Source organism: Coffea arabica, chromosome 2e (assembly GCF_036785885.1).
Source record: "Coffea arabica cultivar ET-39 chromosome 2e, Coffea Arabica ET-39 HiFi, whole genome shotgun sequence".
NCBI lineage: Eukaryota > Viridiplantae > Streptophyta > Magnoliopsida > Gentianales > Rubiaceae > Coffea > Coffea arabica.
Window position 1 is genome coordinate 46,578,703 of NC_092313.1, and position 14,637 is coordinate 46,593,339.

The 14,637-nt window shown below is 36.9% G+C and overlaps 1 protein-coding gene across 1 annotated transcript in view; it reads right to left on the bottom strand.

Annotated features, from left to right (window-relative positions):
* Nucleotides 1-4,425: 4,425 nt before the first annotated feature.
* Nucleotides 4,426-14,637, bottom strand: part of LOC113732534 (uncharacterized) — a 36,902-nt gene continuing 26,690 nt past the window's right edge. The window contains exons 8-18 of the mRNA XM_027258359.2: nucleotides 13,157-13,402; nucleotides 11,528-11,734; nucleotides 11,120-11,423; nucleotides 9,714-9,873; nucleotides 9,511-9,619; nucleotides 7,909-8,044; nucleotides 7,752-7,807; nucleotides 7,381-7,680; nucleotides 7,173-7,295; nucleotides 6,302-6,991; nucleotides 4,426-4,735 (exon numbers count right to left, since the gene is read on the bottom strand). Of these exons, the coding sequence (XP_027114160.1) occupies nucleotides 4,568-4,735; nucleotides 6,302-6,991; nucleotides 7,173-7,295; nucleotides 7,381-7,680; nucleotides 7,752-7,807; nucleotides 7,909-8,044; nucleotides 9,511-9,619; nucleotides 9,714-9,873; nucleotides 11,120-11,423; nucleotides 11,528-11,734; nucleotides 13,157-13,402 (2,499 nt within the window). The 3' untranslated portion in view covers nucleotides 4,426-4,567. The remainder of the gene's footprint in view (nucleotides 4,736-6,301; nucleotides 6,992-7,172; nucleotides 7,296-7,380; nucleotides 7,681-7,751; nucleotides 7,808-7,908; nucleotides 8,045-9,510; nucleotides 9,620-9,713; nucleotides 9,874-11,119; nucleotides 11,424-11,527; nucleotides 11,735-13,156; nucleotides 13,403-14,637) is intronic.

The following is a 14,637-nucleotide window of genomic DNA, read 5'->3' on the forward strand; positions in this document are numbered from 1 at the left end:
CCCTTTCGGGTCCGAACTCCAAACAGTAGAAATTTGGTAATACTCGAGTATACCGGAATCAAGAGTCTCACTACTACAAGATTCCATATAACAGTCCCCATGGCTCGTCAATTTTCACGACCAAGCCCTCGCCGGCTCGATCCAATCGACTACCAATGGGGTTGAACTCAGTAGTATCAGTAATGGTCGTTGGATACTCGTCCAAGCGACACCAAATTCATGAACCAAATTCAGTATTTCATGTATCATTCAATCATTACAGTGAAACAGTAGACAGTCATATGAGATACCAAATGGGTGAGGGCGATCAAGTACACCCTCACTTAATCAATTTCAACGGAGCAAATAAGCCTTCAAGGCATCAAGTTCACATATACCAAAGCCACATTGTAAACAACAAGTGAGTAGTACACTCACCAAGCAAGCAAGTGGGAATTCGTAAACTTCCGCCCAAAGAGCGTCTTTACTCACCGTCACGCCTTAGAACATTCAAATAAGTATAATAAGATTCAATTACAAGTCATAACTAAATCCACATACCACCAAAATAAGGTTCCACTAGAATGTATAAGCACTAGAGTAAACCAGGGAAATCCGGAAATTGAATTAAGCTCTAATCCAAAAAAAAAAAAATAGTTTTTGACATCATTTTGCGGTTTTGGCACCATTGGCACTACGATTATCGGATTGAGGTGCAAGATACACCGTTTCGAAGCTAACCGATAGGGTTACAATGTTACAGAATGTCACTCAGCCCAGTTCATAGTGAAACTAGGCAAAAAATGCAGGATACTAAACCAGAACCGCAAAAACAGGTGAACAAACCGCATTCTGGTTAATAAACTGTAAGTCAGGCTACCTAAGTCCAAATCAAGTGATTCAAAAGCCATTCGAAAGCTAAGACATCAGTCTACATTTCTTCAGAAGACCTCAACAACCAATTCTGAAGTATTTCCAACCAAAATAACCCATTACAGAAGCAATTCTCAAGTTCGGGTGAAAATTGGGCAGCAGGGGTATTTCGGTCTTTTCACAAGCTACACTACTCCGATTGGTCTGAAATTTTGAAGACAACTCTAAAATATCATTCCCTACAACTTTTATGTTTTAACCCAAGGCTAATTCGGCCTCTAACTATGATGAACAGTGCCGGGCAGAATTAGGGGAAATGAAACCCTAACTTTCAAAATTTCTTTCCAAAGCAGAAATTTTCTGCAATTAACCACACTTTACACCTTCTAACTTCCTTCAATATCATTTCCAACCATCATACATAGCCACACCATAACAATCATATTAAAACAGAAATATCATGATTAAATAGAAAATGTCATCAATCTCAACCAAAATCATGAATTAACACCAAAGATCATTACTTCAACTCACATAGGTCACTAATTAAACATTATTGGAAAGACAAGAGTAGTCTCTTAGTCACTCACCTTATAAGACAAGAAAGGAAGCAATTCAACACCTTAGCCTTCCAAACAACTTCACCAATCACTTCACAATCACTAAGTGGAGAGGTTTTATGGAGCAAACACAAAATTAAACGGTGGAAATTGAAGATTGAGCAAGTTTGGAGCAAAGAAATTGGAGAGCTTTTCTTGTCTTGTTGCTTGAAGATGGCCGGCCACAAAAAGCAAATTTTGAGTGATTTTTGGTCAATTTTTGAGTTATTTTAAACAAATGGTAAAAGGGTGAATAGTAGTCAAAAGTAAGAATTAACCTCTAAGTGACACATGTCACTTTCATTAATTGCATACCTAACCTTTTTTTCTCTCTCACACCAATCCACTTGGTAACCTCTAATTATCTCATAACACCCGGTAAATTAAACCCAATATCCAAAACTTAACCTAACTGGCCGAATTTTTTCGAACTTTTCACACTAGCGGGTCCCACGTCCGATATACGCTCTTAACTTCTCAAAAACTAACCGATACTAGAAAAATCATCTAAAAACTATATTTACTCATAAACATTATTTAGAAAATTTTCTAATAAAGAAAATGCATAAAAGGCGTGCGAATAATTAAAATAAGGCCTAGAAATAAAGAAATTTATGGGTTCTCACACAGGTGATAAGTAGAGTTTAATTTAACTTTACATTAATTCTATTCATGTTTACAAAAAATTTTATAATCATGTTTTGTTTGCCTCCCTTCCATGTCAAGTGCTTAGACTCCATCATTGGACACAGGGACTTGTTATCTAAATGTTTATATTTTTTACTTTAGACGATACATTGCATCGATTTCTTTGTGAAAAAAATCGAATTTTGAGAAATTGATTCTTCCAGGACCTTTTCTTCTTAAATTTTTTTGGTCAAGATATCGAATGCAAGGTACAGTAATTTTTCTGCTTTTATGTAGTTTGTTGATTTTGCTAGAGTGTGTGCCTGCTCAAGCGAACTAATCAATTTGGAATTAAAAAAATTATTTTTTGTTAAAAACGTTGCCTGCTGAAGATTCACCCTCCCTCTTTCACTTCAGATTAAGCCTTCGGAGCAAATGGTTTGGAACTATAATGGGTTTCCCTATAGCTAATATCCATTAAAGATGGAAGATCATATGTATACTCTGCACAATTTGCAACTTGTTACATTATATTGTAGGGTTAAAAACAAAAAAGCCCCTTGTGCTAAACCTAATATACAAATAAGCCCCCTATGGTTTCAAAATATATAACGCGACACCTCGTGCTTTGAACTAAGTTGTAACACTGACGGAAATTGGTAAAATTAACGGGAACTGATGAAAGGACCAAAATGCCCTTGTATAATACCCAAAAGGCAATTGAACGGACTCATTTCTTCCCTTCAAACCCTACAAAGAGAGAGAGAGAGAGAGAGAGAGAGGGAAAGCAAGAGCGAGAGAGAGGAAGTAAAGCCCAACCAAACGGTCTCATCTTCTTTGCTGCAATAGACGCTTTCTGTGGGGGGAAAAAGATGGCGAAAGGAAAGTTCATTATGTAGCTTGGGATCAGGTTTGCTTGCCGAAAGAGTGTGGTGGCCTGGGTATTAGAAATCTTTCACTTCTCAATGAAGCAGCCCTCAGCAGACTTGGGTGGAATTTGTTGAAACATGAGGATGGTCCTTGGCAGCAAATCCTTTACAGTAAATATGGCAGCAACGCTTTCTCTTTGGCAGCAAATCCTTTATAGTAATCTGATTTTGTGAGTTTTGAGATTGGTACTTTGGATTTAAAATGAAGACTTTTGCTGTTTTGGGACTACGACTTTGGTTTTGAAGCCGAGATTTTTTTTTTTAATTTTGGGTGTTGGAACTAGGAGTCATGCAAATAATTTCTGAAATGTCCATTTCTAATGGGAGATTTTTGCTGATTTGGGACTGCAAGTTTGGATTTAAAGCCGAGATTTTTGTTTATATTTGGGTGTTGACTAGGTGACGCAAATAATTTCTGAAATTTCCATTTGTGATGGGAAATTTTTGCTGATTAGGCGTGTTGAGTAGGATCTATTAGCCAAAACCCAAAATCAAATCCTTTTACCTTAACCAAGATTGTGTAGTAGTTCCTCGCAGGTTGACTTCGTATCTGGAGAATGGCTTTACCTTTCAAACCTCCTGCGTGGTAATTTGATTTCTCCCAAAGGCTAGTTCAATTTCTCCCAATCAAGTAGAAATCAATTCTGTACACAAGCATCGCTGGGAGGGAGTTTTATTGGGGGCTAAGGGGTACAATAGGAATATTTGCTAAAAATAAGTATAAAGAATTTGTTTTTAGCTTCCAGTACATCAGTCCCGTTAATTTTACCGATTTCCGTCACGGTTATAACTTAGTTCAAAGCACGAGGTGTCGTATTGTATATTTTGAAACCATAAGAGGCTTATTTGTATATTAGGTTTAGCACATGAGGCTTTTTTGTTTTTAACCCTATATTGTATTTGGAAATTTGATTAGGGTTTTATTAGAACAAAGGATAGTCTTGGAGTACAGAATGAAATCAGTGATACAATAATCCAGAGTAGAATGCAAGTAGAGTTTGGATTGTAGAGATAGACCCTGCAAGAACGAAGGGGGTGATAGGTGAAGCAGTGGTCATGGCAATGCAAGAATGAATATAATGGAAGGTATTTTAGCGAATATGCAACAGCAGATAAGAGGTTGCATATAGATAACGTGAATGAAACCCACATCATAGTGGTCATCCAAACACTAAGTATCGGAATCATTAATACTAACACCCATTCCTAGGCCCTTTACCAAACAGGTCCTAAAATGGCATTCAACCTTAAATTATTACTTGGACACTTGCCCATCCCAAGAGCATACAAACAAACTTGAACGCAACTAGAAAATCTGTCAATTAGAAAAGCACACCATTGCGGCTCAGAGAATTAGAACTTTCAATGAATGGGAAAAAAGGCGGGGCGCATTTAAATCAGAACGTATGGTTAGTGTATGTCGACCAATTGTCCCCATTTGCCATAACCATTATTTTAATAATCCGATCAAGTCAATAATAGAAACTCCAAAACGTTGATGACTTCAGAAACAAGAAATCAAAAAGAGGACACTGATTATTTTACTAACAAAATGTATTTCTACGAGAACTGGCCTCTATAGATTTCATATCCTGAAGTGGAGCCAGTTAAAGAACGAAATCTGATCGAGAAAGAGTATGGCACAGCAGGTACGAGATAATTCTTATGGACACAAGGAGACCAGCTATCATCTCCACCCAAGCCCATGTGTTTGTGGTCAAGATGCACCTGCAAGCAAAGGTTCAGAAGGATCATCACTGACTTTATTTTACCAGACATTGTAATTGCAAGATGATGCAGAAAGAGACAGGTAGAGAGAGAGAGAGAGATTTAAAAAAAGAAGAAGAAAAAAACAGAAAAGGGTAAGAAAAGGAAGAAACATCTACAACGAGAAATGAATTATATACACTTGCTTTGACCACTGCTTCATAAAGACAAGTATATTAATTCATAAAAAACTGACTAAATCTAGATCATTGTTGAACATCAATTAACTAGAAAATATAACAGCTCAACAGCGCAGGATGACAGAAAACCTAAGAAAGGGCTTGTAAAAGGAAAAAACAGTTACTTTAGACTATGACATAAATCAGTAAAGTGATACTAGAAAGACTGACTACGCCCATCTGTCACAACTTTGAAGGAGGAAGGTTTCCCAAACTTTTCTCTTTGGGCCAGATGACACGAAATATAGAAGTGGAACAAGTCTTGTACATCATCTTTATTTTCAACTATTGCACCTAACTCCAGCAGAACTACCTTCAATGTTAACTCATTGTTTCTTTAAAATCCACAATATGACCTTAAACCTTTCTAGCTTCAAAAATTTCAATTTCCCTTCATCGGTGAAATCGCTGATCAGCATTCCTATATTAAGTTTCTAATTCCCCTTGAACTTTTTTTGCAGTTCTTCTTTTCCTCCTTGTTTTATCCGCATTTTTCTTTAGTTTCAATGCAGGATTCGTCCAGTGACATCTCCAAGGACTCTTTTTTAAGGTGTTACAATTTTTCCCTTTATGTGCCAAATGTTAAATAGCCAAACTTTAGTTCAATCTCATATTCAAAAGGCAAATATTAGCATGTGAAGTTCTGAACTTGAAGCCAAGAGTTTATGGCAGTATTTGTTAGTGGCCAAGACTACCATACAGTTAAACTTAAGGCAGCTGCTCCAATTAGTACATCAATAGTGAGAGAAAACAGAAGGGTTTGAACAAGCTCCAATTATCACGATAAAACTGTAAACTTGGGAAACGGGCAACAATGAATCTCTCAGACTACTAACGAATTCTAACAAACTTGAGACAAGTTATAAACTGGGTTACTCTTAAAAACCTGGAATTAAAGCCAAGAAATAGTGTTACATGTTGAATCGACCAGTATATGCTCAAGTGAAAATGTTGCACCCTGAGCTCCACCTATCTAAATTAACAAGATTTTGAGACACACAAACTTCTTGAAATTCTCCAGTTTATTGTATTAAATGTGAATATTAGGGCTCAACATATCTAATAGGGCTTCCATTTCTACAATCTTCTCTCATTACTCTACAACTTTTACTTTGGCAATTAGCTGGCTTGAAAGATTTTAATGCACCAAAGAAGTTTTTAGATAGATTACTCAAAACCATTTCTAAGAGAAGGCAAGTGTCATACATGATGCATCAAATTAAACATCACGAAAAAGCTTCTAGTTTTGATATAATCATATTAAACCTTTGTGCTTTTTTCTAGAAATGGATCTATCTTGTTTCAAGAAATGTCACACTCAGGTAGGCAAATTAAATAAGCTACTTACCTCAATGTTCTCCCCTTTTATAAGCTCCTCATTGTGTGTTGCCCTTTCAAGTTCAGCAGTGCTGTAGTAACTTGCATTAATTTGCATTGGTGGAGATCCACCATTTATCGAAGCATATATGCCATAGCCATCATTGTTTTGAAAAGTAACCCATCTAACATCAGCCCTACCTGAACATTCCCCAGGAACAATGTAAGGCACATGCATATCATTCACATTCTGCTCATACAGGCCTACATGGGCAGCAATTTTTCTATCCGGATAACATTCAAATGGTCCTCGTCCATACCATCTGATCACTTCCATAGTCGTGTCCAGGTGAAATTCAACTCCCACACGTGGCAAAGGTGGAAGATGAGAACTTGGTTTTACATTGCATTCCAGCACAACATCACCAGACCCATAAAAAGAGTACAGCATATTAACCTTGAATAGAGCAGTTGACTTGTCTAACTCTGAAGCTGTCTTGTCAACACATCTTGGCAGGCCCAGAAAAGCAACTGCTATTTCAACAAGAAAATCTGTCTTGTTTTGAATAGAGCAACTCTCAGCAAGAAAGATAAGTTTATCAATACTTGCAGCTGTCCACTTGGAGAGATAACTAACAGATCCTCCTCCTTTGTCATTATCTGTTGGTGCTCGCCAAAAGCATGGGACAATGCCTTCTTGCAACACTGAAACTCCGTGAACCTACAACTCACATCCACATCATGACACTTAAAGAGAATCAAAGGGAAAGCCCCACTTTTAGGGCACCAGTTCATTGCATCATTTGCTTCAACAACCTTGACTTTTTCTTTGTTTATGCAATTAATTGCTTTGCATATGATATCATTTTGTGACGAAAGTAGTGAAATGGGCCGGATATTACCTTCCAGCTCTCAATTGCACCAGTCTGTTTGTTGAAGTTTATCTCCTGCAGGTCCTGCTGGCTAAGTACAATTATGTTGTCCACCACCTCGCAACCAAATTTAATGTTTTCTGATTTAATGGTCTGGAGTCATCAAAAGTTGTTAGCTCATTGATCAGACCAGAAACAAGTTTCAGATAAAATCACAAATATCAGGAGGGCCACTTACACGAGGAACAGTTTCTTCTCTTGCTGGTAACTGAACTTGTGTAGATGAAATTACATGACCAGGTTCAGCCCAGCGCGTGGGGCACACATGCTTTGAAGTTACTGTCAAATAAAATTCAACAGCATCTGAAGAACTCCACACAGAATACCATGGGCCAGACTTAAAATCAATTTCTAGACTTCTTTGTGGATCTATTATTGGTAGAGGGAGGAGTCCTGAACCAAGTTCATGGCCATCACCATGAAGCATCCAGTTGAACTCAACTGCTTCCGTTGTATCAAAGAAGTGGACATTTCTGATCTACAAGACCAACTCAAGAATTTTATAGCCAGACAATCCATGAATAAATGGAAATGAGACAGTGATATTACCTTGACTACACCTTCAGTCAAGGAAACTTTGATTGGCTGGTATAAGAATTTAACCTCTAAAAACAACATTACCAGCACCAAGTGAATTTAACAACCATCTTGAACAACTCGTAATTCTGGAACTCATAGAGAGAGAGAGAGAGAGAGAGTATGTTACCATGCACTGCAGGATGAGGACTTCGATCTGGCCACATAAGGCCATTTAGACAGAAGTTCAAGTCATTAGGGGTATCACCAAAATCACCCCCATAAGCCCAATGCTTTGTACCATCCACACCTTCCTTGAGTAATCCCTATTTAAAAATAACAAAATACTGACCACCTTAAACTCGTACAAATATGGAGAAGCAAGTCAAAACATTTTTAAAAAATGGTAAAGGCAGTAACAACTAAACCATTAAACAGTTTCTGACAGGGGAAGAAAGGGTTAAAGAAGTTCATGGTAGAATGACCAAGGAGTAGCAGCGCTATTACGACATTTTTACATGACATGTACTAGGGCATTCGTATACAGAAGTAATACCCCAGAAAAAACTAAAAAGGTAAAACATCAAGTATCCCAAGAGATTTGGTTCATTAACAGACCCATAAAACCTCAGACCCACACTTAGTCTTCCATCTAACATCCTACTTTACCAAGGAAAACAGAAAAAAAAACATTTGTTTTTTACACATTAAAAATTCAATTTAAGTTCTAAAAGTGAAATATGTCTGCTATCAATTTACTGTCCTTTACATGAAGGCTGCAATTGTGACAAAGCATCTCAACAGCATTGAACTTCTTGCTTGTTAAATTGTATCAAGCAATATGATAAACCATAATATCTCAAACAAGGGCGTCCAAAACCTAGCCTACAGTAACTGAAATGTAAGAAAAAATAGATAGTCTTTCTCAGAAGATATCAAAAATTGCTGGACTGCAAAACTGCATTAGCAGATTCTATTTTTGTCCCAGCTGCTGCATTACTCTAGTTGACAAAAATGAACAGGGCAATCCAAACATGGCAACAGAACAACAGGAAGTGAGAGTTTAATATTACAGTGGTAGGAATAGCTTTCATACAATAATCTCACCAAACATGTTTTGGTAGTCCTATCATCTACGGAAGAATCAAATACATTATAGAAGTACCTTAATCCTGAAAGCTGTCAAATACTGGACTTTGTTTCCAGGATAGACAGGTATAGATGGTAAATGCACATCAAATAGACTAAACCATGACAAAGAAGCAGAAAATATAAATTCTTTTTTATCATATACGATGGCTCCCTATCACATGATTTTGGAGATAACAAAGCCTCAATGCAAAGTTATCACTAGGAAGATGGACATCTAAAGGTCCAGTTACTTGGCATAATCTAAATCTGGAGCTAGGTTTGCCTCTGTCCGCTTACTTGGCATAAACTGAATCTGGAACTAGATCTGTTACAGCAGAAACAATATTACTATCGTTTGTCAGGTAATCTGCTCTGGAAGAGAAGCAATTTCCAAAGAGAACATTTTAGAATCTTTGTTTAGCCTTTAGATTTAGTTGGCTGGAGGAAGGAGGACCAATGAAGCTTCCTTACTGAAAGCAACAAAGTCATCCACAACTGTTGTTTCCATATGAATTTTGACCGTTATCTTGGAAACTTGGACCCCAAAATTTAATGAAACCAAGTCCACGAAATAATAGATATTGCTATTGTGTCTGATATGAAGACCATAAATTATCAGTAACCTGCACAATACATACTTGAAGAATTCTAAGGTTCAAACCTGATCAACCCAATCCCATATGAAACCTCCTTGAAGACCAAATGTGGTATCAATTGCTTCCCAGTACTCATGAAGATTACCATTGCTGTTTCCCATAGCATGAGAGTACCTTCCAGTTTTTTATGAAGCACGTATCAGTGGACCGCTTTGCTACTCGGAAGTAGCTATGATTCCTAAAAGATGAAAGTAAAGAGGCAACATACTCGCACAATATCAGTGGCCGTGTTTCGGTTGGATCTTCTGCTATCTTTACCATCTCCCATACACGCATATACATAGGACAGACAATGTCTGTTGACGATGTCCTAGCACCACCACCTTCATAATGTAAAACCCTTGATGCATCCTTTCCTCGTACCCAACCTGAATGTATCACAGCTCACGAGTAAATACAGAAAGGAAAAGACTGTTGCACAAATTTTTGACAGCGTAATAGATGACAAGGTCAATGTGAAGGTTATGAATGAAGACCCAGAGTTTGGATGAGGACAAAAGATTTAATTAGATTCAGATTTTAGCCACCTATTACTTTTTAAATTTGTAGTCCTGTTGCTGTCCTCCAATTTTCATAGAAGTTAATTTTATTACATAGTCAGGGTAGTACTGATTCTCCTGAAAGCCCCATCAAATATGTGCTATAGCAAGGTGGTCATTATTAAAACTCAATCATGTTTGGATTCAGATTTTAGCCACCTATCACTCTTATAAATTTGTAGTCCTCTTGGTGTCCTCCAATTTTCATAGAAGTTAATTTTATTACATAGGGTAGTCCTGATTCTCCAGAAAGCCACATCAAATATGTCCTATAGCAAGAAAGTCATTGAAACTCAATCATGTATTCACTATCTGCTGTCCACTTTTAGCCAAGCAAGGCATGCTTCTTAAAGATGCTTGCAAAGATTCAATTCCAATTCTTTGGTCAGTGACCTATCCAAGCATCCGGTCCCTATTATCATCCAAAAATATCTGAACTGGCACCATAAAACGTAACAAAAATATTCAGAAAATACAAGGAATTAGCTTGTAGAGAGTGCAAATCAGATACTCATGACAGGCATTATATTGGCTTTATATTCTCTTGATGCTTGGAATGGACCTGTCAGTTTAAACCTGAAACTCTAGCCGACAAACTACAAACAGTCCAACCACCATCTTCAGGGTTTTACAACAAGAAAGAACAAAATTAATGGGGATTTCCATGAGCAACCCCAGAGAATAAACCACACCTGCTTCTTATGATGCATAGCTATTTTACTTCTCCAAACATGAAGAGATGTTCTCCAAAGGATGTGATTTTTGTGCATTCACTCAATTAAATTTTAAAGTCTTGGACTCACTCCCAAAATGGACACTGTGCCCACAACTATCAGCCACAACTTTCAAACAAGATTTCAAAACTTGAGACCTTTAACTAGTTTGAGATCCAAAGTAAGGTGGAGATCTTTCTTAATTTTACACTTGAAAATAAACATATAAAGGTTGTAAAAAAATGTCATCCTTTCCTATACATGGGCCGCAAAAAACAAGTGACAGTTTTGTTCACTAGGAATACTTAAATGCTACAAGAGAAAAATGTTGTTTGCATTCCAAATAATATGGATTCTCATACCAGCAAGTGCAGCATGATTAGGTCCATAGGCTGACTCATTCCCAAGAGACCAAGATATGATGCAGGCATGATTTTTGTCCCTCTCAACCATGCCAATGACACGATCCAACATGCAAGAAGCCCAACTTGGTTCCTGTGTAGGATGCTTTATGTTTGTAAAGTCATGAAAACCATGTGTCTCGATATTGGCTTCATCAATCATGTACATCCCAAACAGATCACATAACTCGTACCATCGTTGATGTTGGGGATAATGGCTGTTTCTAACAGCATTGATATTGTTTTGCTTCATTAAGACCAAATCCTAAACAAATAGTACAAATTTATTAAGCAAAATCCTATCAGTAACTCAAAATTAAAGCATGCAGATAGATATTTAGCTTGAGGAGAAAGGTCGTGACGCATCACCTTAATCATGCAGGACTCCAAGTTTGTCTTCCCAAGGCGTGGATGGTGTTCATGTCTATTAACACCTCTTATTACCACTGGGTGCCCATTTACAAGCAGCTGTTTTGGGGCTTTTGATATTTCTCTTATACCTACTTGGCATGACTCACAATCGATTACATTTCCAGATGCATCTTTGAGGGTCACAACTAAAGTGTAGAGATTTGGCTGTCAACAAAGGCAAATTAACTGTGTAAGAGATCAATGAGAAACTGAAAATGCAAAACACTGCCTATTGACAAATCATTTGAACTCAAAGTTTGCAAAATCAAGGTCCTGATGCATGTGGACCACTTATCAAATTGGTTATGTGGCTTGTTCAACTAGTATGACTGGTCCAGTGTTTGTCCAAGAAAAATGCAAAGAAACTGAAACCAATTTCAACCTGGTCTTTTCCCCTTTTGTCTGATTCGATCCATTCATGACCAGGTTTGTCTGATGGTTGGGAAAGCTCACCATCATTTCAAGATGGTATGGAAATTGAGCTGGTTCCCAATTGCAATGCGATGTAGTTGAGGTGAGTTCTGGTTAAAGAACTACAAAAGGAGGTAGTCCTTTTGTGATTGTACCAACTGGTCATTCAGCAGACAGTATTGAAAGCTATTCTTCTGCTTAGTTGCTTCAGATGTGATGTAATTTGCTTTCCATTTCTTTCGTATAGCTGTTGCTCATCCTGGCTCAGACTTATTTTGATATTTGTTTGAATACAAGAAGGACCATAAATTTTTAGACTTTAAAGGTGACAATTCAAAAGCTTGACACTTTATTGGACTCCTACTTTCTAGTTTATTTTATTAAGGGAAAGTTAATCAAGAAGTGGAGATATGTTTTCAATTTTTTATTACATTAACATTATAATTTGTACAATAAGTCAGAGAACTAAATTCTCGAATGTCCTAGGAGAGTTGAACTAGATTTCGACCATTTATAAAATGGAATTGCCATAGTCAGATTTGCCAAATTTCGGTATCTTCATCATACTCCAAGGAAACCTTCTCATCTCAGCCATTCAATTTGCATTTCAAGATACACATTCAAAATTTTCAAAAAATTAGAAATAAAATCTAAACATGCAGTATGTAGCATTGAAATACATGTACTTAGGAAATCATAACTACTTTTTTGAGCTTGCATGTACTTGCTCAATTGACAAGTGCACAATTGAGTATACCTATCTGACAAGAAAATTAGCTAACAAAACTATTATTAGCATTGAATTACTGATTCATCAGTACAAATGCTCTAACTGGAAGTTGCAGAGCACTTCCATGCAAGATGTCAAATTTGATCAGTACAAATGCCCTAACTGGAAGTTGCAGGGCACTTCCATGCAAGCTGTCGAAGAAACCACAACAAACAGCAGCTTACATTTTGGACATGTGCCTAACATCACTGCTGACCTTCAAGTAGTTACACAATCTGGATATGTGCCTAGGATCACAGAAACTGTGGACTGTTGATATGTGTGACATAGATCTTCAAATGTTACACGCATAGATCTTCAGGTCTATTAGATTTCAATGTAGAAATCATTAGAGCCTTAAGAAAGCTATATGCAGCAAATGATCAAGTTGGAAAATGGAATCTTACTTGCTCAGCCGACCAAAGCTTTGGCGAAAGCAATTTTCCCTTTAACATATACCCCATGAATCCAATATAATGATTTAGAGATGAATCCAGTTGTAAATGAGCCACACTACTAGAAAGCAGATCAGCACGAGCATTATGGTTGCCGCAATACCAACTCTCTGTATCAAATAAAGCACCTTCAATGGTGAAGTAACCTAGAATGTCCTCCTTTGGTATTTGATTTGAAGAATCAATTTGCACTTCAACCTAAATTTTAGACAGAAATATATTTAAGTTACATTATTTTTTGTATATCCACAAATCTGAAAAGTAGTGAATAACTTTAGCCAAAAAGAAAGCTTAAGATATTAACATACAAATGACTTTCAGATCGACAACAATAAACACTTAAAAGAGGTAAGGAAACATCTATTTCCAATTACTCAATTATCTACCACATATTAATATAAATAAAAAGGTTCAAAGTTGAGGAACGTAAGGTAAGGACACTGCAAGTTTGGGCATCTATGTAAAGGTGTTCTGTTTCACAATGTACTTTAAAAGAGGGGAGTTGATGGAAATCTTGCAAATTTCTCCTCTCTGTTAACTTAGTGGCATCCCTGACAATGAAAATGAAGGAAGCAAATCAAGTTTTACCCCAGCTAAATTCAATTGGCAGGCAACTGCCTAGCTCTTGCTGTGATTCACTCACAAACTACAAGCAATATAATTTGCAAATAAAGCTAATAAAAAGATGATTTTTTAACCCATATCAAAATCCACAAAGGCAGTCACATCTAATTGTATTATACTTAAATCTTTAGAAATTAGCCACACATACATCTCTTTCACTATATATATGCAACTAGAAGTGTCGGCCATCCTCCATATTGCAGTTGCAACTCAAGTCTTGCAATAATTAATTGCATTCTGGTGTAAGCTCAGCAACTCAATGAGGTTTTGAGTATGCAAGTGTCATTCAAGCTGATATTGAGGTAGGAGCATATGCTATAGCACTTTTGTTAATTAAACACATCAAAAGAAAAAAAGGGTTGACTTCATCAGATTGTATTTATATAATTAGAATAAAAGTAGAACTAAGGCTAGTTGTATGCAAACTGCCTGACCATTAACTAAATCAATCCAATAATAGACTAAATGATACAGAAGACACCCTCTCAGGTATATTGTCTTTATATTACACTAAATATGGAGAAATTGTATCAGAGAGATCATGACAGTCAGCATGCTATTCATAGGTATCTGGAGAAATGGTGAGTCAGCATTGTGGCTACTCAAACTGGGTACATGACATATGTCAAGGATAGTAACATGTGCAGAAATGCGGACATGTGCAAAACTGCTGGTGAGAAGACTTTGGTCAATGCAATTTAGTGCCTCAAGTTCTAAAAGTGCTACTCAGGCAACAAAAAGATTAGTTAATTATCTCAATATTCATGGTATTTGAAAAGAGGCCAGGCTTTTCTTTTTTTATTTTTATT